General features: G+C 33.5%; 2 protein-coding genes across 2 annotated transcripts in view; one reads left to right on the top strand and one right to left on the bottom strand.

Annotated features, from left to right (window-relative positions):
- LOC142334674 (ubiquitin-fold modifier 1) overlaps positions 1–24,251 on the bottom strand; it is a 286,602-nt gene that overhangs the window by 73,732 nt on the left and 188,619 nt on the right. The gene's annotated exons all lie outside the window — the stretch shown is intronic.
- Positions 6,449–24,251, top strand: part of LOC142334983 (uncharacterized) — a 49,921-nt gene continuing 32,118 nt past the window's right edge. The window contains exons 1-5 of the mRNA XM_075383310.1: positions 6,449–6,925; positions 10,275–10,421; positions 12,613–12,744; positions 16,168–16,299; positions 23,444–23,575. Coding sequence (XP_075239425.1) covers positions 6,526–6,925; positions 10,275–10,421; positions 12,613–12,744; positions 16,168–16,299; positions 23,444–23,575 — 943 coding nt within the window. The 5' untranslated portion in view covers positions 6,449–6,525. The remainder of the gene's footprint in view (positions 6,926–10,274; positions 10,422–12,612; positions 12,745–16,167; positions 16,300–23,443; positions 23,576–24,251) is intronic.

Below are 24,251 nucleotides of genomic sequence, written 5' to 3'. Positions count from 1 at the left end.
ATTTGTGTTCAATGCGATGAATGCGGTAAAAAAAAAACTTTTAAGAGGTGAAATTTTTTTTCACCGCTTAAGCGGCGAGCGAAAAGTTTTTACCGCTACCATCAGAATGCGGTGAAAGAAAAATTTCCACCGCTGAAAAACGCAAAAAGTTACCGCATTCAACGCTAAAAAATGCGGGCGCTTTGCTGCGAAAAAAGTTTTTTTCCATTGCTATTCACGGCTAATCTTACCCGGGAACATCCTATAATTCTTAACTGAGTTTTAAAATGATAAATTTGAAATCATATCGCCTTAACCAACCTTCCTACAGTACGATATCACCTCTGTTAGGTCATTGATAAGAATTGTGAAAAGCAACGGTCCTAATATGGGACCTTGTTGAACTCCGCATATGACTCCGCGTATGACGGAAGTGCCCTTTCCAGCTTCGGCGTTCATTTCTACATAGTGTTTTTGGTTGCACGCAGTTAGTTTGCAACGATAATTTAAAAAATTCCCATATTAACTAGCATATTGTTGATTAATTTCTGGTGTGAAACGCTGTCAATATACTCAGAGAAATCTCTCTCTCTCTCTCTCTCTCTCTCTCTCTCTCTCTCTCTCTCAAAAGCGTTCTTGAAATTAAAAGATTATAGCTGTCAAAAGACTTCTATCAAGTTGTTTTAAAGTTGTTGAGTCATATCGTTAAAGAGACTGACCAAGAAAAATAGTAACTGTCTGACTACTGAGCGTTTTTTTTCTACAAACCAAGTTGAGAGTCTAAAAGCGTGTTTTCGTGCAAATCATTGAAGTGTAATAAAAAACCTTAGAGATGTTTCAAATTATACTAATTAGTCGGTATTGATTTACAATTAATTTAATTTCTCACTCTAAAAATTGGAGGTATAATACCTACTTTCCAGCTGGTTCGGAAAAATTTTTTCAAAGAATTGATTCGAAGATCATTTGAAGACTTATTGCCAGACAGTGAATGTTTCAAAGATCAACATTCACAAGGCTATATGAACCACACACATTAAATTGTTGATGATCTGATAGATTTTCTGATCTCTTGATCTTTTGTTGCTATAATGCAAAAAATGCACTTGACAAGTTATTCATCAAAAGATTTGCTACATAAAACAATCACTAGAGAAATTATTTAAAATATGTTTGATTTTGTTGACTCTGGCTAATTTGTCTTCAAATTATAATGTTTCTAGAAATGGGCTCGCTTTTTGCCTTGAGCGCTAATATTGTTGGAGTGGTTAGAAACTCTTCCTCTTCGTTCTCGGAAACCTTTTGGTTTCCAAAACTAGGAGAACAAAAATAAACTTAAATTATAACCTCACCCTGGAAAACTCATGCAATATTGAGAAATCAAAAATGCTGAGAAAAAGGAAAAGAATGAAATAAATAGAGTCTCTTTTCCTGAAAAAATTGTACCCGAACAAAGAGCGGAAACAACCAGCCCTTGCATTTAAAACAATTTGAATATCTGAGTTTTTTAAGATGCAGCACAAGTTACGTTAAAATAGAAAACTTCGAAAACCAGATATTTTTTGCTACACCCATTTGTTTGTGACCCTGAATTACGGAGTGCGTGCCCTTACGAAGTAACTCATTATGAAAAAGTTTTTCACTTCTTGCTGAGGGTTGCAAATACTACGCCCCCAATTAGATGTAGGACACAAACGAAAAATCTCAAAAAGCATTGGCTATCCAGTTTAAGCTGCCCACTAATAAAAAAGGAACTTTATCAGGGTTTACAGTAGAAGAAATTTTGCATGAGCTGTTAATTTAAGTTCCTATGTTGGTTCTACTTCTTTTCACCCCTATTTATTTAACCCCTATCATTTAACCCCGATTTATTCACCCCTGTATCATTTCACCCCTCTATCATTTTTCCATCCCGCCAGTTAGCAGTTTCCATCCCGCCACTAAAGGCATGTCTTGTCTTAATTAAGTGGATAAATTAGTCCCACGTTCGGTTGTGATAGATTCATATCAAGTCCCACGGGCCGCTGAGGCATGGCCATGGCCCGCGAGGCATGGCCAAATGATTATATTGCTAATTTAATAATCCTTATTTTATAGAAAGATTAAAATCGGGGTGGAATGGTAGAGGGGTTAAGAGATAGAGGGGTTAAATGATACAGGGGTGAATAAATCGGGGTTAAATGATAGGGGGTTAAATGAATAGGGGTGAAAAAGCGGGACACCCCTATGTTACCTTGTCTGAAACATAGCAACAATTATAACTTCTTGGAAACACATCGTAATTTGTTTTCGACGAAGTCAACATTATTCACAAAAAAAGTCCTTTCCCAACTTATACAGAAAACTAAAGCAAAACACACTTTAGTATCTTAAAAACTTGTCGAACTGGTTATTGAAGACACAGATGTAACCAAAAGGGGGGATATACTAATTGATTACAACCGTTTTTATAACTGACAAAACCCATAGGCCACCTTTGTGTTCCTTAATTTTCTCTGCGTAGTTAACTTCATTTTTTAGTGATGTCAACTCATTTTTGCAAACGAACTGATCAGCGTGGTTAGTTTGAAATTTATTTTCAAACAATTTCCTCGAGCTGTGCTGTTCATCCCATGTAATTTAAAAGTTGCCAGATCTTGAGACAAAAATACCAAGATGTAACTAACAACTAACAAAAAAATTCAAATGACTGAGTGGCGGTAGTTCGATTCAAGTCAAACATAGTAAACTTTTTTGCAAATTCAATTCAGTGGACGACGTATTTCAGTTCTCAAATATTTTTTTGGGCTTCATCCGTAGGGAACTGCATAGAGTAGCCCCTTTATTTGTTATTACCCAAATAACAATTAATTTTTGTCACATAATTGTTTTAACTCTTTAACTCCATGTGATTCAATTCTTAAATCTGCGTTATCTCATTTTTAGAAACCAACTGTTAAAAAATGTGTTAAATTCTCCTATGAAAAATTTACTAGCTGTGTTTAGCAAAGCTTTTGTCCAATAATAATGAATAACGAAATGAGACATAATAGTGCACCATTAGAAATGTTATTTTAGGTCAACTGGCTCAAATGTTTTTTTAATGCTTGTTTGCGTTGAAAATCATCCACACTATAGGTCTGGCTGCAAAAAAATAAAAAGGTAAACTTTGAAAAGCAGTAAAGAAATTTCAATGTGCTACATAAAATAGTCAAATCAAAGCAAATGGCTATTGAATATATTTCAAGACCAATCTAAAAGTAAAAAAAAACAATCCAAAAAGGTCAAGTAAAAGATTGGTTGTAGTTTAATTGAAACAGCTATAGTGGAGTAGGAAAACATCTGTACAAGTTGTGGTTCAATGAAAAAAATTAGCCAAAAATTTAAGTTCACATAAAACTTGTGTCAGTCTTCTCATATAAATTACTATTGTGGAATAGTCGAATGAAAAAGATATCAAACAACAGCCGTTATCCTAATAAGAACCGTTGTTCTTTTTTGACTATTTGAAATTTACTTTCTATTGACGCCACACCTCATTTGCAAAATTAAAGTGTTCAGGGTGGTTGTGTATTTCAGGAATCAACAAAATTATCTAGATGAACTTGACAACGTTTTTAGCCCTATGATGGCTAAAAACTTAATAAGACAATAAATTGTACCAGAAAAATTCAAAGAAGATCAAAATGTTTTCGATGTTTTTCTTCAATATTAAATTATTTCAACCAAAGAGTTTGATAGAATAATTGATTGCAGTTTTTTTCACTTCAGTAATAGTAGGGTAAAAAAATTGATCTAAACTTTTTGACTGAACCAAAATATTTGAAGATAGTAGCGTTCATCTGTTCACATGTACGCTTTTTGTCTTCCCGTGTAAAATATTACTGTGAATAGCAAAATGCCAACGTTGATATTCGAATAACAGTCATTTCTGATTTCAAATGAGTTATCTGAGTGATTGTGTAGCTACCCGGGTCGAGAAAATTTCCAAAAATTATGTAAGAAATGCGCTGAAATGCGCTGAATTTTCAAAAAATTCAGCGCAAAAACCTTAAATAATAATGCGCTGATATGCGCTGAAACATGCTGAAACTTTGTAAGAAATGCGCTGAAATCCGCTGAAATTTCAAAAAGTTCAGCTCTTTTCTTTCGTTCCGAGGATCGAACCCCAATCATTGTGTCTCATCTATCAATTAATCCACTGCGCTATTGAGAACTGAAATGATTCCATTTAATTTGAATTTATAATAATAAAACATTTGATACAAAAAGCGCTGAAAAATGTGCTGAAACTTATGTAAGAAATTTGCTGAAAATGCGCTGAAATCATGTAAGAAATGCGCTGAAGAAGCGCTGAAACTTTGTAAGAAATGCGCTGAAAAGGTGCTGAAAGTTATGTAAATAATGAGATGAAAATGCACTGAAATTTTGTAAGAAATGCGCTGAAGGTGCGCTGAAATTTTAAAGTTTCAGCGCCATTTCGAAATTTCAGCACATTTCAGGGCATTCAGCGCATGCCTTACATAATTTCAGCGCATTCAGCGCATTTCTTACAAAAAGATGCGCTGAAATGGCGCTGACATCTCGACCCGGGTATATATACAAACATTTTTAGTGATACCACATTTTTGAAGGACAACTGTTCATATTAGTTATATTAAACTTTCGTTACTAATTTACTTATTTTACGTTACATGTCAACAGTACAGTTTTTCTCCAAAATAGTCAATAACTGAATCTACAAAAAAATCCGTACCTAAATGGTGCCTTTGATGGTCAGTTGGATCAAACAAATTGTTATGCTTGTATTGACGCCGGTTCCCTCAGATCATGCATTTGGCTAAAAAATAGGTTCCAAGAGAACTGTAAATACGCAGGTAAATTGTACAACAAATTTCAGCTATTTTACTGGTAGTAGTTTACTTCAGTTAAATTATAGTATGATTAGAATTAAGTTGTAACAGCGGTCAATGGATCAAACGTCTTTATATGTAGGTTTCGATACCAAATCATTCATACCATACAGTTGGTTACCAAAACTAATTTTGAGAACACCAAAGCGATATAAAAAGTTAAAAAAATTTCATACTGAATGGTTGTTAGAAGTTGAATTCAGGTCAACTGTAGTAAAATGGACAAACCTTTTTTTAAAAGTTCGCCCGATTCAAAATAAATGCCAATGTTCATCCGACCGATTACAAAGAGTAGCGATTTGAAAAAAAGCGATATCAAACCAATGGATTTAATCGAATTACAATCACTAATCATTTCAACAATTTTACAATGATGTAGTTGTTGGTTTTAATGAACGATTGAAACTTTTCAACGTAATTGACTAGTTATGTTACATTATCATTATTTCTATTTTTCTAATGTTTTCTCATTCTGTTCGCGCGTAAATAGCGCGTCTCTGTCTATTTCTTATTCTCATTTCAAAGCCATTTTGGTTACAGTCTATAGTTTTTTGGGACCGAGGATCTTGATGAGACTTGATTTTGAAGTAAACTAGAAAAACTTCTCATGATAATGTTAGCAAATCTGAAGAGAAGCACAACAATTAAATGACTGACATATAGTGAGTTAGACTCACAATTGCGATTATTATCCAGTGCCCAGCTGACACTAAATAAATTCATCATGCACATAAAATGAGCGGTGTGGATCTTGACATGCACTTGAAATTTTAATATCAAAACATTGCTCAAATCAGCGCATCATGAAATATTCAACATATGAGCGCTTTGTGTGCTCTTTCGTCAGTGGCACCTGTACATGAAATAACAGTACAGATGCAAAACTGCATGAGGATTTTATTACCTCCAAATGGTGTCAGAATTCCAAAAAAGTCAAACAAGTGCATGGCCAGATTAAAAAAATAGTTCCCATATTATATGGCACAGTATATGATAGATTGATAAGTGTGGGCTCTTAACTTTATACTAGCAATGAAGATATAGCTGCCACATTGCGTAAAATTGAGTAAATTGAGTAAAATACTGGTGGGGGGGGGGGGGGCTGATTTAGGTTCGAGCTCCAATAAACAAGGGGGGGGGGGGTACAAAATGGTATTGGCAAAAATTTGGCTGTTTTTATTTCTGAAACATTTAATGCTAAATTAGTTTTTGTTCCGCTGTATTATTTTCAAAAAATTAGAGCTGAATTAGATTTATGACGTCTTGTGAGCAAAAGAAAAAAAGCGTAGCATAAAAATGTCAAATCATTCATTATTTCATGATTCTTTTTTCTGTGATTCAGTCTCCCCCCCCCCCCCCCCCTCTCCAGTTGAGGATGGATATTTAATGCAACATCGGAAATCCAGACGTTTGCGCAAAATTAATCGACTTGCCGCCCCGTCGGCTTAGCGTAATTTCTTTGAGTTTTGCCAAAATATCTTTATTATCAGAAGTAGAACCAGGTGTAGTTGTTTATTTGTTGTTCTTGTGATACTCAGCTTATTTACTTTGTTCTACAAAGAGCTCGACATCTTTTTAAAAATTCATATTAGCTTTTTGAAACATTTCACATTGTTTTCTTAAATATATATTTCAACCAAGAACGCTTTAAAGCATGATATTGAAAATTTTGCTTTTACTGATGTCAGATCTATGTTGCAGAGCTCTTAATAGAGAAATCAGTTACTATCTGTCCAATATCAGAAGTTGCTATTACGTAATACCCAAAAACCCAGTTTTCACCATTGTTAACGTTCCCATACTCGGCGTGGCAAGCCAATCAGAATGCGTGATGCGGATGGTGCAATTTGATTGGTCGATAGGTTTATTTTGTCCTTCAAGCATGTTTTGTGGTTTTGGTTTGGAGCTAGACAGGGCTGAAGTAAAGAACGGAGATGTTCTAGAAGCTGAAAGGGCGAAGGCTGCAGATGAGTTGTGCTTTGTGATGATAAGAAGTGACAAAACGGAGTGCGAATCTTTTATGGCAACGTTGTACAAAATTGGAATTCTGCAGCGTAAGTTTTGGAATACCGTACTCGTCGCAGAATTCATATCATGCACGACATTATAAGATTTAAGAGTAAATATCACCTTTTTGATATTTCAGTTTTTTGATCGAGGCCTGAAAAAAGCAATTTTATTTGTGTTACAGCCTGATTAAACCGAAAAACCTCTATCGAACAAGATCATAGTTCAAGAGAAGATATTTGATTATTAAGAGTGTGATAAGTACAATTTTTTATTGCACTAGCCCTGGAGTCTTGGGAATTCTAATTCAAGCGTGTCCGAAAATATGGTTTGTGATACAATTTATTGGACAATTTTGGGAGGAATTTCCTCGACAGTTGTAATAAAAAAATAAAACTGTACCATGCTGTCCATACAAAAAAACTTGATTGCCCCTTTTTGGTCGAAATTCTAGGGAGTGAAATTCTAGACGACTTAAGTGCAGAGCAGTATTTTGCACATAAAAGATGAAACATCAACAACTAATAATATCAAGTTTCTTCTTCGATTGAGTGAAGCTTCTTAAGAAATGATTAGATCCAACAGAATCAAATCCTTTCATCGCCGCTGGAAAATTATAACGAAGATTGTTGTTTTTGAATTCACTGCAATGTTAACATTGAAAAAATGCGAGTTTGAAAATGTTGAGGTTGACGTCAACTTTAAATTTTTGTATTTGGTACCGCTCTTGAAGTATAGAAATGGCATGCAATATCAATTGTTTTTACTGGAATTTATTCAAAGTTTTTGATTTCCCAGGTTGCCCACGATAGAAGAAAATTTAAAAACTTACTACGACTTATACGGAGCCGCAAAAATTGCGAAATTTAGTATGGCGCTCTATAAGGTCGTAAAAAGTTTTCCACTGCACCATAGCCAATTTTTCCAGTCACCAATTTCTGAATTCTGAAATCCTAAAGTCCACTTAAAACATAACCGTTATATCAAATTGGAAACTTTTTGCTGTAAACATTCTTAGTTCTAAGAATTTTAAAATTCCTAAAGTTTTTCCACTTTTGACATTCAACTCTTAATTGTTTTCAAGCATGCTAAATGGGAACTAAAACAGTGAAGATATCACAGAACAAAAAACAATATCAGTGAAATAGGAAACATAGATAATTTAATTGAAAAAATAAAAAAAAATAAATTTTTATTCATTGGATATCTTTTGTTGTAGAAAAACGAACTGAAGTTTCGGCAAACAAAACAATTTTACCCTGAATTGAGAAAAATCCACCTTTTTAAAACAAACGAAATTAAACCAAAAGCTAAGGTTTTCTTTTGAATTCTCATGAAAGGAACAATATTTTAATCAGAAACCTTTGCCTATTGAAAACCTCGCTCAAACAAAATTGATTCAAACCGGCAGTATTTAACTCAGTAAGTGTCAACAATGATTAAAACCGAACAAAAAAACAGACGGATTTTGTGACTTTCTTCATTTGTTTTAAGAAAAACAATTTAAAATAAATGGAAAAGCATTGCTGCTTTCTGAGGGCATAAAACGTAATTACAGGATAAAACAGACAACATTTTTGCCTATTGAATTATAAAGCAGATGAAAACTTTTAAGGTTTTTTAAAGGAATGGTTGAGTATTAAGCATAAATTTTGATGACTCTTGAAATAATTAAAACGAGTTGGTAACAGATCTTATGGAGTAAACATTTATATAAAATATATTACAAAACGTTACCAACCCTTTACGCACCTTAATGTTGCGTTACTAAACGTTGATAAAACACATGAAGTTGGGTCATTTTAGGCACAAGAAAAGTCAACAGAACGCGCACGACTCCAGAAAAAAGCAGAGAGCAAGAATGCTCGAGTTGAGTGAGAGAATTCTGTAGTTATCAAGTGAGTCCTTTTTTAAGATTGTAGTTGCCACGTTGCAGTGAGTGAAACTGCAGAGCTGTCCAAAGTTGTTGATTCAGAGAATAACAAACTTCTGGGCAGTTGAAGAGATACTGAAAAGTAGAGCTTGTTAAAATCATTTGGTTTGAGTTTTTAACTAGCTGATTATTTTGTTATTGGTGTATAGTTTTGCTGAAGTGGTTTCAATATAGTGTGGGCAATTATAATTGTTTTTACAGAAAAATTGATATGGGTAATTGAAATTATTCACTTATTTGTTGCTGGCTTAAACTTTAGTAGTTTCTGGTTTACATTTATTGATTATTAATAATTCAAACTGGTTTACATTAATTGATTATTAATGGTTTAATTTCTCGACTGCACTGAAGCCCCTGAGTAGTCGAGAGATTAAACCTCTCGAGGGCAAAACATTACACTCCTAAGAACAGGAGGAACCAACAATCAACTGTTTTTGCGAGTTTGATAGAGTTTTGAGCGCTACTCAGTCCCTAGCTAGAGGAAAACTTCTAACGACAAAAATATAAAATTCTACAGCAAATGCCAGATGTTTTAATTACATCAATCAAAATTGGACAATTTGAATGAAACCATCAATATGAGGCGTGAAAAGAACGTGCTAATGTAAAGATGTAATATTGTAATACCCCATTAACTATCTCTCAATTTCTTTACGTTCTTTGTTTGCTTTCTTTACGTACCTCGGTAAAGAACGTAATATTATAATACCCTATTAAATACCTCTCAATTTGTATACTGATGCTACTCCGTCTGTTAACTAGTTTTGATTTTCTAAGGCCGTTTTTGCAACAACTTGAAAACAAAACGTCAAGTTTACAACATTTTTCAAACGATTCAAATAATTTCTCCCAGTCGGCTTTTGCAATTTAATGCAAAATCTTTTGCAAATTGCTTTAAAAACATCCGGTTTTTTTCTACATGAATAGACTACGATTGTTCTAATAAAATATTGTTCCAAAATTTGTTCACCAGGTGTGCGTCGGTTTTTCTTGCAGTTTATTGTTACAGTTTATAAGCTATAATTCATACGATAAACTTGGAAGGATATCACGATCATAAAGAAATAAGGCAGAACAATATGAACTTTTTTGATAGCTTGTATGGAAAAATTTTCCGTCCCGTAGTCGCCCAATGCACGTAATATGTTTTCCCATCTGCCCCCACCGTAAAGTTTAGAGAGAGAGAGACAGCCTTATAATAGCTACTCTTTTAACAGTCAACTGTTTGGTTCCATGAGCAGACAAGATTTAGACCTCGACTTATGAAAAGACTGATATTGACCAAATTTATACTGTCGATCAGTCTCTTGAAGTCGAGCAAAATTATTTTCATGGGTCGCGTAAAAGTTTTTTCATAGGCAATTTGTTTCAAGCATGGTCTTTTTATACCCCTTTCGGGTCGAGCAAGGTCGTAAGTCGAAGCGTAAGCCTGTGACGCAAAAGCCTTTTTTTGTTTGTTTCAGACAACGCTGGCACTTGTTTATCAGATGGGTTCGAGTATTGTATGAGAGAGAGACTGAGAGGGTGTGCTGATGTACTGGGGGGATTCACGTGTACAGAATGTCTACAAGGTGCTAAACAGGACACAGAGAAAAGACTATTCTGCGCAGGTTAGCATCCGATCACTACCCACTAAATACACACTGAAGGTAATTTTAGTTAAGTAAAAATAGTTAATTTTTAGGAAAATAGTTAATTAGTAGGTAATTTAGTTTTTAGGTAATTTAATTTTTAGGTTATTTTTAGGTAGCTAATAGTTAATTTTTAGGTAATTTTTAGGATAAAAATAGTTAAGGTTAACGTTCTAAAGGTAAAATTAAGGTAAACGGTTTTGAAGTTACCTAAATGTGGACTGACATTTAAAAGTTCTTAAGTTTTTACTTTCATATCTGAGGTAAATTTATTTGATTTTTTCTGTCTACCATAAAAATTAAGGCTTAAAAAACAGATAATTTTAAAGGAAAATATCCAATGGTTTTCAAGGTAAACTCAAGTAGAAGTTGAGGTGGAGCCTCTTTAATTTTTTTCAGGTTAGGGTAAGTTAGGGTTCGTTAACGCAAGGCAAAGACCATTAACGTTTCAGGTAAATTAACGTTTTTTTTTCAGGTACATTTAACTTCGTAATCGAATTAAATTTTCACTCCTTGCTTAATTTAGTCAATTTTTTAATACCAAGTTTTACAACGATCTTGGTAAATTTAATCAAGAAAATTTCTTAAAACACGTTGATAAGATCTTGGCAAGATCTTATTAAGATGTACCAAGAATTTTTGGCCCATCAAGATCTTGGTAAGATAATACATATTTTGTCAAGACTAAAGATCTTGCATGTCTTAGCAAGGTGTATCAATTTTCACTTCACTGGGGTAACTTTATTTAGTGTAAATTGTAATCCCAACATTGATGTTGCTTGATGCAAACCTAGATGCAAACACTAAACGTCTTAATTTTTAATCCCTGATGTAATTTCAGAACCACAGTAATGAAACTGTGAAAACTCGATAGAATTTGTCTATGACATTTCGCATTCAGTTTTTAGCATTCGTAGACATTGCTGTAGCACCCGTCTTAGATTTTGATATATTCACCTGCATCATAGTAACATTGTAAATCAGCGCTGAATCAGAGTATTCTCAGTCTGTTTTTTCCACTATGAACAGATTATGATCATGTCACTTTTTACACTGTTCAGGCAAAAAATCATTGTAAAAATGGCTCTCTGAAAACACTCTGAACAGTACAAAATCAAATTCTGGCTGTGCTCTGGGCAATCTCAAAAACATACTGTGAAAATTCTGAATGAACTTTTTCTCAGACTTAAGAAGAGGGAAAAAGTGTGACAACAATTAATTGTACCTAAGAAAGGATGACCATAAATATGCATAAACAATAATTTTTTTAAAACTAAAGTTCTCTAAAACCACTTGTTCGATTTGGGAATTTATCAAGCTTAATTGCGAGTTTATTACCCGTTGAACAGCTTCAACGGGTTCACATGCATTGATATAACTCGTTCTTTTTAGTTATAAATGACCTACTGAAAGTGAAATCATTTCAGATTTCAAAGTTGCCGGTGAAGGCTGTAAATTTGGGTTTTCAATGCACACTGTATTCAGGATTTTTCTTGCATTTTGATTTTGCAAAAACTAAACAACGACCCAATCACGAGAACAATTTATGAGAAAATAGCTAAGGAGATGTTTCAGAACAAGTTGAACCATATTAATTTCTATCAAAATATGAAAATAAAATCCAGAAATTTTAATTTTGGCTCAGAAATATGTACTGCAAAAAATTTACTAGTCCACCATTTGGCAGGTTTCACTTTTTTGCTCTCAAAAGTCCGAAATTACCGTCCTATAGATAATAATGTATACAAAGCGGATAGGCAATACAAAGTGGTTAGGCAAAATTGTCTTCCCATAAATTGGACTGCTTTAAATTCCCTAACGCGCAAATAAATCTGAAGTAATTGAACAATCTACTTACTTAGATTCGGTCAACAATTGGCGTTGAAATTTCTTTTTCCGGAATGAAATATTGTTTCAAATTGTTTATATGAAGGTACGTGCTATTCATAAGGACTACGTACATGGAGGGGTCCGCGTCAATCACAGGGCGAATAGTTACACTCTTTATAGTCCTTTTGAATGGTATTAACTTTGACAGGCATTTGCAGTGTTACATGTAGATTTTGCTGAAACCATGACAAGATCATTGAAAAATTTTCAATATATACATGTAGGAAATTGTATACAACCATATCAGGGATGAAAAATCAATTAGGAAATTTTTTCTTAGATTTTGATGAGTGCGAAGTGGGTTTTTGTGGGAAAAAAGAAGTGGATTGTGTGAACTTTGACCTCTCTTACGACTGTGTTTGCGAAGATGGATACTTCTACGATTCAACAATCTATGGATCCAACTGCTCAGGTAAGAAGAAACAACAATATTCGTCTTTTGCCTCAATTTTTTAGCAAATATTTTTTTGAAGATTTGTTGTAAACATTTCACTACTTTTTAAACAAAAAAAACGCAAATTTTGTGTAGGAAAAACCGACCATTTCCTACGTTCAAAACTCATTTATCGAATCTAATAGACCGACAAACCAAATCCAAGATACTCTTACCGAGGATTTTTACGTTTAAACTGAACATACCTAATCTCATCAACCAAATGTACCAAATCTATGGGACCAAACATATTTTGACAAGCAAAATTGAACTTATCGAACAATTCTTGCGTCGTTTTTAGTCGGTCGTCTGGACTAGGGAGCTCAAAATTCGGGTTCATAAACTACTGGCTTCGTAACTGTGAGGAAATCTTTGAAATTACAAACACGCTTACTTTTTTTGAATACTTTTTTTGTAGCAGAGTTAAAGAACAAAATGCAAAAACAAGATATACAAAAAGATTTAAAAAAATAATTTCATGTTTTCAAGCTGATAGACATTAAAAGTACTTACCCGGAGGTTGGCGGCAGAGTATATCAGCGCTGAATCAGTCTAGAGACATTCTGTTTTTAAATATGGCCAGTACTCTGTTCACGCCATATTTAGCATTGGCCAGTCTTAATTTTTGAGTAAAATTTACTCCATCAAAAATACCAACTGAACTCTCGCCAAATTGCAAAATTTAGTATGGCGCTCTGTAAAGTCGTAAAAAGTTTTCCATGGCACCATAGCCAATTTTTCCAGTCACCAATTTCTGAACTCTGACATCCTAAAGTCCACTTAAAACATAACCGTTGTATCAAATTGGAAACTTTTCGCGGTAAACATTCTTAGTTCTTAGAATTTTTAAATTCCTAAAGTTAACCGCTTTTGACATTCAAATCTTAATTGTTTTCAAGCATGCTAAATGGGAACTAAAACAGTGAAGATATCACAGAACAAAAAATAATATCAGTGAAATAGGAAACATAGATAATTTAATTGAAAAAATAAAAAAATTACATTTTTATTCATTGGATATTTTTTGTTGTAGAAAATTGAACTGAAGTTCCGGCAAACAAAACAATTTTACACTGAATGGAGAAAAATCTACTTTTTAAAACAAACGAAAATAAATCAAAAGCTAAGGTTTTCTTTTGAATTCTCATGAAAGAAACAACCTTTTAATCAGAAGCCTTTGCCTATTGAAAACATCGCTCAAACAAAATTGATTCTAACCGGCAGTAAGTGTCAACAATGATTAAAACCAAACAAAAAAACCGACGGATTTTGTTACTTTCTTCATTTGTTTAGAGAAAAACTATTTAAAATAAATGGAAAAGCATTGCAGTTTTCTGAGGGCATGAAGCGTAATTACAGGATAAAACAGACAAAATTTTTGCTAATTGAAATACAAAGCAGATGAAAAGCTTTTAAGGTTCTTTAAAAGAATGGTTGAGAATTAAGCATAAGTTTTGATGACTCTTGAAATAATGAAAACGAGTTAGTAACAGATCTTATGGAGTAAACATTTATATAAAATATATTACAAAACGTTACCAACACTGTACGCACCTTAATGTTACGTTACTAAACGCTGATAAAACACATGGAAATGGGTCATTTTAGGCACAAGAAAAGTCAACAGAACGCGCATGACTCAAAAAAAAGCAGAGAGCGAGAATGCTCGAGTTGAGTGAGAGAATTCTGTCTGTAATTATCAAGTGAGTCCTTTTTCAAGATTGTAGTTGCAGTGAGTGAAACTGCAGAGTTGTCCAAAGTTGTTGATTCAGAGAATAACAAACTTCTGGCCAGTTGAAGAGATACTAAAAAGTAGAGCTTGTTAAAATCCTTTGGTTTGAGTTTTTAACTAGCTGATTATTTTGTCATTGGTGTATGGTTTTACTGAAGTGCTTTAGGATAAAAATAGTTAAGGTTAACTTTTTAAAGGTAAAATTAGGGTAACGGTTTGGAAGTTACCTAAATGTGGACTGATGGTTGAAGATTTTCAAAAAACAGATGTATGATTCTTGGTATTCGTACTAGGATCATATATGATTTCTTGGTAATCATACAGGGATCATATATGATTTCTTTGGTTTCATACAAGGATCGTACTAAGAAATCAAGTATGGACAGTATGAAATCATATATGATCCTTGTATGAAATCAAAGAAACTTCAACCCGGGCATTTATAGACATTGCTAGCACCGGTCTTGGATTTTGATATATTCACCCGGATCATAATAACATTGCAAATTCGCACTGAATCAGAGTATTCTTAGTTTGCGTTTTCACTATGAACAGATTATGATCATGTCACTTTTTACGCTGTTCAGGCAAAAAATCATAGTGAAAAAGGCTCTCTGAAAACACAGTGTGCTCTGGGCAGTCTTAAAAAACATTTTGTGGATACTCTGAATCAAATTTCCTCAGTCTAAAAAAGAGGAAAAACAGGTCTGACAACAATTAATTGTACCTAAGAAAGGGTGACCATAAATATGCATAAAAATAAGCTTTTTTAAAAACTGAAGTGCTTTAAAAGCACTTGTTCGATTTTGGAGTTTATCAAGTTTAACGACGAGTTTATTACCCGTTGAGCAGCTTCAACGGGTGCACATGCATTGATATAACTCGTTCTTTATTGTTATAAATGACCCATTGAAAGTGAGATCTTTTCAGATTTCAAAGTTGCCGGTGAAGGCTGTGAACTTTAATTTTTCACTGCACTATATTCAGGATCTTATTGCATTTTGTTTTTGCAAAAACTAAATGACGACCAAATCACGAGAACAATTTATGAGAAAATAGCTAAAGAGATGTTTCAAAACAATTTGAACCATATTAATTTCTATCAAAATATGAAAATAAAATCCAGAAATTTTAATTTTGGCTCAGAAATATGTACTGCAAAAAATTTACTAGTCCACCATTTGGCAGGTTTCACTTTTTTGCTCTCAAAAGTCCGAAATTACCGTCCTATAGATAATAATGTATACAAAGCGGATAGGCAATACAAAGTGGTTAGGCAAAATTGTCTTCCCATAAATTGGACTGCTTTAAATTCCCTAACGCGCAAATAAATCTGAAGTAATTGAACAATCTACTTACTTAGATTCGGTCAACAAATGGCGTTGAAATTTCTTTTTCTGGAATGAAAAATTGTTTCAAATTGTTTATATGAAGGTACGTGCTATTCATAAGGACTACGTACATGGAGGGGTCCACGTCAATCACAGGGCGAATAGCTACACTCTTTATAGTCCTTTTGAATGGTATTAACTTTGACAGGCACTTGCAGTGTTACATGAATATTTTTCTGAAACCATGAAAAGATCATTGAAAAAATGTTCAACAGACATATAGAAAATTGTACACAACCATATCAGGGATGAAAAATCAATTAGGAAATTTTTTCTTAGATTTTGATGAGTGCGAAGTGGGTTTTCGTGGGAAAAAAGAAGTGGATTGTGTGAACTTTGACCTCTCTTACGACTGTGTTTGCGAAGATGGATACTTCTACGATTCAACAATCTATGGATCCAACTGCTCAGGTAAGAAGAAACAACAATATTCGTCTTTTGTCTTAATTTTTTAGCAAATAATTTTTTGAAGATTTGTTGTAAACATTTCACTACTTTTTAAACAAAAAAAACGCAAATTTTGTGTAGGAAAAACCGACCATTTCCTACGTTCAAAACTCATTTATCGAATCTAATAGACCGACAAACCAAATCCAAGATACTTTTACCGAGGATTTTTACGTTTAAACTGAACATACTTACTCTCATCAACCAAATGTACCAAATCTATGGGACCAAACATATTTTGACAAGCAAAATTGAAATTATCGAACAATTCTTGCGTCGTTTTTAGTCGGTCGTCTGGACTAGGGAGCTCAAAATTCGGGTTCATAAACTACTGGCTTCGTAACTGTGAGGAAATCTTTGAAATTACAAACACGCTTACTTTTTTTGAATACTTTTTTTTGTAGCAGAGTTAAAGAACAAAATGCAAAAACAAGATATACAAAAAGATTTAAAAAAATAAATTCATGTTTTCAAGCTGATAGACATTAAAAGTACTTACCCGGAGGTTGGCGGCAGAGTATATCAGCGCTGAATCAGTCTAGAGACATTCTGTTTTTAAATATGGCCAGTACTCTGTTCACGCCATATTTAGCATTGGCCAGTCTTAATTTTTGAGTAAAATTTACTCCATCAAAAATACCGACTGAACTCTCGCCAAATTGCGAAATTTAGTATGGCGCTCTATAAAGTCGTAAAAAGTTTTCCATGGCACCATAGCCAATTTTTCCAGTCACCAATTTCTGAACTCTGACATCCTAAAGTCCACTTAAAACAAAACCGTTGTATCAAATTGGAAACTTTTCGCGGTAAACATTCTTAGTTATTAGAATTTTTAAATTCCTAAAGTTAACCGCTTTTGACATTCAAATCTTAATTGTTTTCAAGCATGCTAAATGGGAACTAAAACAGTGAAGATATCACAGAAAAAAAATAATATCAGTGAAATAGGAAACATAGATAATTTAATTGAAAAAATAAAAAAATTACATTTTCATTCATTGGATATTTTTCGTTGTAGAAAATTGAACTGAAGTTCCGGCAAACAAAACAATTTTACACTGAATGGAGAAAAATCTACTTTTTAAAACAAACGAAAATGAATCAAAAGTTAAGGTTTTCTTTTGAATTCTCATGAAAGAAACAACCTTTTAATCAGAAGCCTTTGCCTATTGAAAAGCTCGCTCAAACAAAATTGATTCTAACCGGCAGTATTTAACTAAGTAAGTGTCAACAATGATTAAAACCAAATAAAAAACGGACGGATTTTGTTACTTTCTTCATTTGTTTAAAGAAAAACTATTTAAAATAAATGGAAAAGCATTGCAGTTTTCTGAGGGCATAAAGCATAATTACAGGATAAAACAGACAAAATTTTTGCTAATTGGAATATAAAGCAGATGAAAAGCTTTTAAGGTTTTTCAAAAGAATGGTTGAGAATTAAGCATAAATTTTGATGACTCTTGAAATAATGAAAACGAGTTGGTAACAGATCTTATGGAGTAAACATTTATATAAAATATATTACAAAACGTTACCAACACTGTACGCACCTTAATGTTACGTTACTAAACGCTGAAAAAACACATGAAGTTGGGTCATTTTAAGCACAAGAAAAGTCAACAGAATGCGCAAGACTCAAAAAATGCAGAGATCGAGAATGCTCGAGTTGAGTGAGAGAATTCTGTAATTATCAAGTGAGTCCTTTTTCAAGACTGTAGTTGCAGTGAGTGAAACTGCAGAGTTGTCCAAAGTTGTTGATTCAGAGAATAACAAACTTCTGGCCAGTTGAAGAGATACTAAAAACTAGAGCTTGTTAAAATCCTTTGGTTTGAGTTTTCAACTAGCTGATTATTTTGTCATTGGTGTATGGTTTTACTGAAGTGCTTTCAACATAGTGTGGGCAATTATAATTGTTTTTACCGAAAAATTGATATGCGTAATTGAAATTATTCACTTATTTGTTGCTGGCTAAAACTTTAGTAGTTTCTGGTTTACATTTATTGATTATTAATAATTTAAGCTGGTTTACATTTATTGATTATTAATGGTTTAATCTCTCGACTGAACTGAAGCCCCTGAGCAGTCGAGAGATTGGTTTTTTTACATGAACAGACTACGGTTGTTCTAATAAAATATTGTTCCAAAATTTGTTCACCAGGTGTGCGTCGGTTTTTCTTGCAGTTTATTGTTACAGTTTATAAGCTATAATTCATACGATAAACTTGGAAGGATATCACTACCATAAAGAAATAAGGCAAAACAATACTATCTTTTTGATAGCATCTATGGAAAAATTTTCCGTCCAGTGGTCGCCCAATGCACGTAATATGTTTCCTCATCTACCCCAGTGTAAAACTTTAGAGAGAGCCCTATAATAGACTCTTTTAACAGCCAACTGTTTGGTTCCATGAGTAGACAAGGTTTAGAACTCGACTGATATTGACCAAAATTATACTGTCGATCACTCTGTTGAATTCGAGCAAAATTATTTTCATGGGTCGCGTAAAAGGTTTTTCATAGTCAATTTGTCTCAAGCATGGTCTTTTCATATACCCCTTTCGGGTCCAGCAAGGTCATATGTCGAGGCATAAGCCTGTGACGCAAAAGCCTTCTTTTGTTTGTTTCAGACAACGCTGGCACTTGTTTATCAGATGGGTTCGAGTATTGTATGAGAGAGAGTGAGAGGGTGTGGGGATGTACTGGGGGGATTCACGTGTACAGAATGTCTACAAGGTGCTAAACAGGACACAGGGAAAAGACTATTCTGCAGAGGTTAGCATCCGATCACTACCCACTAAATACACACTGAAGGTAATTTCAGTTAAGTAAAAAATAATAATTTTTAGGAAAATAGTTAATTAGTAGGTAATTTAGTTTTTAGGTAATTTAATTTTTAGTTTTATTTAGGTAGTTAATAGTTAATTTTTAGGTAATTTTTAGGATAAAAATAGTTAAGGTTAACGTTCTAAAGGTAAAATTAAGGTAAACGGTTTTGAAGTTACCTAAATGTGGACTGACATTTAAAAGTTCTTAAGTTCTTACTTTCATTTTTGAGGTAATTTTACTTGATTTTTTCTGTCTACCATAAAAGTTAAGGCTTAAAACAATGGTAATTTCAAACGAAAATATCCAATGGTTTTCAAGGTAAACTCAAGTAGAAGTTGAGGTGGAGCCTCCTTATTTTTAGGCTAGGTCAAGTCAGGTTTCGTTAACGCAAGGCAAAAACCATTAACGTTTCAGGTAAATTAACGTTTTTTTCAGGTACATTTAACTTCGTAATCGAAATAATTTTCACTCCTTGCTTAAATTAGTCAATTTTTTTATTGCGAAGTTTTACAATGATCTTGGCAAATTTAATCAAGAAAATTGCTTAAAACTCCTGATAAGATCTTGGCAAGATTTTATCAACATGTACCAAGAATTTCCGGCCCATCAAGATCTTGGTAAGATAATCCATGTTTTGTCAAGACTGTCAAGATTTTGCATGTCTTAGCAAGGTGTATCAATTTTCACTTCACTGGGGTAACTTTATTTAGTGTAAATTGTAATCCCAACATTGATGTTGCTTGATGCAAACCTAGATGCAAACACTTAACGTCTTAATTTTTAATCCCTGATGTAATTTCAGAACGACAGTAATGAAACTGTGAAAACTCGATAGAATTTGTCTATGACATTTCGCATTCAGTTTTTAGCATTCGTAGACATTGCTGTAGCACCCGTCTTAGATTTTGATATATTCACCTGGATCATAGTAACATTGTAAATCAGCGCTGAATCAGAGTATTCTCAGTCTGTTTTTTCACTATGAACTGATTATGATCATGTCACTTTTTACGCTGTTCAGGCAAAAAATCCTTGTAATAAAGGCTCTCTGAAAACACTCTGAAAAGTACAAAATCAAATTCTGGCTGTGCTCTGGGCAATCTCAAAAACATACTGTGAAAATTCGGAATGAACTTTTTCTCAGACTTAAGAAGAGGGAAAAAGTGTGACAACAATTAATTGTACCTTAGAAAGGATGACCATAAATATGCATAAACAATAATTTTTTTAAAACTAAAGTTCTCTAAAACCACTTGTTCGATTTGGGAATTTATCAAGCTTAATTGCGAGTTTATCACCCCTTGAACAGCTTCAACGGGTTCACATGCATTGATATAACTCGTTCTTTTTAGTTATAAATGACCTATTGAAAGTGAAATCATTTCACATTTCAAAGTTGCCGGTGAAGGCTGTAAATTTGGGTTTTCAATGCACACTGTATTCAGGATTTTTCTTGCATTTTGTTTTTGCAAAAACTAAATGACGACCAAATCACTAGAACAATTTATGAGAAAATAGCTAAAGAGATGTTTCAGAACAAGTTGAACCATATTAATTTCTATCAAAATATGAAAATAAAATCCAGAAATTTTGATTTTGGCTCAGAAATATGTACTGCAAAAAATTTACCAGTCCACCATTTGGCAGGTTTCACTTTTTTGCTCTCAAAAGTCCGAAATTACCGTCCTATAGATAATAATGTATACAAAGCGGATAGGCAATACAAAGCGGTTAGGCAAAACTGTCTTCCCATAAATTGGACTGCTTTAAATTCCCTAACGCGCAAATAAATCTGAAGTAATTTGATCAATCTACTTACTTAGATTCGGTCAACAAATGGCGTTGAAATTTCTTTTTCCGGAATGAAAAATTGTTTCATTTGTTTATATGAAGAATGAAAAATTGTTTCAAATTGTTTATATGAAGGTACGTGCTATTCATAAGGACTACGTACATGGAGGGGTCCGCGTCAATCACAGGGCGAATAGTTACACTTTTTATAGTCCTTTTGAATGGTATTAACTTTGACAGACATTTGCAGTGTTACATGTAGATTTTTCTGAAACCATGACAAGATCATTGAAAAATTTTCAATATATACATGTAGGAAATTGTATACAACCATATCAGGGATGAAAAATCAATTAGGAAATTTTTTCTTAGATTTTGATGAGTGCGAATTTAATTTTTAGTTATATTTAGGTAGTTAATAGTTAATTTTTAGGTAATTTTTAGGATAAAAATAGTTAAGGTTAACTTTTTAAAGGTAAAATTAAGGTAAACGGTTTTGAAGTTACCTAAATGTGGACTGACATTTAAAAGTTCTTAAGTTCTTAATTTCATTTTTGAGGTAATTTTACTTGATTTTTTCTGTCTACCATAAAAATTAAGGGTTAAAAATATGGTAATTTCAAACAAAAATATCCAATGGTTTTCAAGGTAAACTCAAGTAGAAGTTGAGGTGGAGCCTCCTTAATTTTAGGCTAGGGCAAGTCAGGGTCCGTTAACGCAAGGCAAAAACCATTAACGTTTCAGGTAAATTAACGTTTTTTCAGGTATATTTAACTTCGTAATCGAAATAATTTTCACTCCTTGCTTAAATTAGTCAATTTTTTATTGCGAAGTTTTACAATGATCTTGGCAAATTTAATCAAGAAAGTTGCTTAAAACTCCTGATAAGATCTTGGCAAGATTTTATCAACATGTACCAAGAATTTTCGGCCCATCAAGATCTTGGTAAGATAATCCATGTTTTGTCAAGACTGTCAAGATTTTGCATGTCTTAGCAAGGTGTATCAATTTTCACTTCACTGGGGTAACTTTATTTAGTGTAAATTGTAATCCCAACATTGATGTTGCTTGATGCAAACCTAGATGCAAACACTTAACGTCTTAATTTTTAATCCCTGATGTAATTTCAGAACGACAGTAATGAAACTGTGAAAACTCGATAGAATTTGTCTATGACATTTCGCATTCAGTTTTTAGCATTCGTAGACATTGCTGTAGCACCCGTCTTAGATTTTGATATATTCACCTGGATCATAGTAACATTGTAAATCAGCGCTGAATCAGAGTATTCTCAGTCTGTTTTTTCACTATGAACAGATTATGATCATGTCACTTTTTACGCTGTTCAGGCAAAAAATCCTTGTAATAAAGGCTCTCTGAAAACACTCTGAACAATACAAAATCAAATTCTGGCTGTGCTCTGGGCAATCTCAAAAACATACTGTGAAAATTCGGAATGAATTTTTTCTCAGACTTAAGAAGAGGGAAAAAGTGTGACAACAATTAATTGTACCTAAGAAAGGATGACCATAAATATGCATAAACAATAATTTTTTTAAAACTAAAGTTCTCTAAAACCACTTGTTCGATTTGGGAATTTATCAAGCTTAATTGCGAGTTTATTACCCGTTGAACAGCTTGAACGGGTTCACATGCATTGATATAACTCGTTCTTTTTAGTTATAAATGACCTATTGAAAGTGAAATCATTTCAGATTTCAAAGTTGCCGGTGAAGGCTGTAAATTTGGGTTTTCAATGCACACTGTATTCAGGATTTTTCTTGCATTTTGTTTTTGCAAAAACTAAATGACGACCAAATCACGAGAACAATTTATGAGAAAATAGCTAAGGAGATGTTTCAGAACAAGTTGAACCATATTAATTTCTATCAAAACATGAAAATAAAATCCAGAAATTTTGATTTTGGCTCAGAAATATGTACTGCAAAAAATTTACTAGTCCACCATTTGGCAGGTTTCACTTTTTTGCTCTCAAAAGTCCGAAATTACCGTCCTAGAGATAATAATGTATACAAAGCGGATAGGCAATACAAAGTGGTTAGGCAAAATTGTCTTCCCATAAATTGGACTGCTTTAAATTCCCTAACGCGCAAATAAATCTGAAGTAATTTGATCAATCTACTTACTTAGATTCGGTCAACAAATGGCGCTGAAATTTCTTTTTCCGGAATGAAAAATTGTTTCATTTGTTTATATGAAGAATGAAAAATTGTTTCAAATTTTTTATATGAAGGTACGTGCTATTCATAAGGACTACGTACATGGAGGGGTCCGCGTCAATCACAGGGCGAATAGTTACACTTTTTATAGTCCCTTTGAATGGTATTAATTTTGACAGGCATTTGCAGTGTTACATGTAGATTTTGCTGAAACCATGACAAGATCATTGAAAAATTTTCAATATATACATGTAGGAAATTGTATACAACCATATCAGGGATGAAAAATCAATTAGGAAATTTTTCCTTAGATTTTGATGAGTGCGAACTGGGTTTTTGTGGGAAAAAAGAAGTGGATTATGTGAACTTTGACCTCTTTTACGACTGTTTTTGCGAAGATGGATACTTCTATGATTCAACAATCTATGGATCCAACTGCTCAGGTAAGAAGAAACAACAATATTCGCCTTTTGCCTTAATTTTTCAGTAAATTTTTTTTGAGGATTTGTTGTAAACATTTCACTACATTTCAAACAAAAAAACCGCAAATTTTGTGTAGGAAAAACCAACCATTTCCTACGTTCAAAACTCATTTATTGAATCTAAGACCCCGACAAGCCAAATGCAAGAGACTGAACTTACCGAGAATTTTTACGTTTAAAACTGAACATACCAAACTCATCAACCAAACATACCGAATCTGTGAGACCACACCTATTGACAAGTAAAACTGAACTTATTGAACATTTCTTGCGTCGTTTTTAGTCGGTCTTCTGGACTCGGGAGCACAAAATTGGCATTTATAAACTCCTGGCTTCCAAATTGTGAGAAAATCAGTAGAATACTAAAATGCACGTATTGTCACGGGGGGACGTCCCCCCCCGTGACAAATCGTGCACAACGTTTTGTCACGGGTGGGGACGTCCCCACCCGTGACAAATCGTGCGGTACATTTTTGAGGTCGAAAAATTTTGTCTCTCAATTTTGCCGGGGGACAAAAACTTGTAAAAATTTTCTCGATTTGTGCCGGGGACAAAAACTTGTAAAATTTTCTCAAATTTGTGGGGGACAAAAACTTGTAAAATTTTTGTCAATTTTGTGCGGTGAGAAAAACTTGTG

This window comes from Convolutriloba macropyga, chromosome 2 (assembly GCF_964194025.1).
Source record: "Convolutriloba macropyga chromosome 2, txConMacr16.3, whole genome shotgun sequence".
NCBI lineage: Eukaryota > Metazoa > Xenacoelomorpha > Acoela > Convolutidae > Convolutriloba > Convolutriloba macropyga.
Note: the sequence above shows the minus strand (reverse complement) of the source record. Positions and strands in the feature narration are given on the sequence as shown.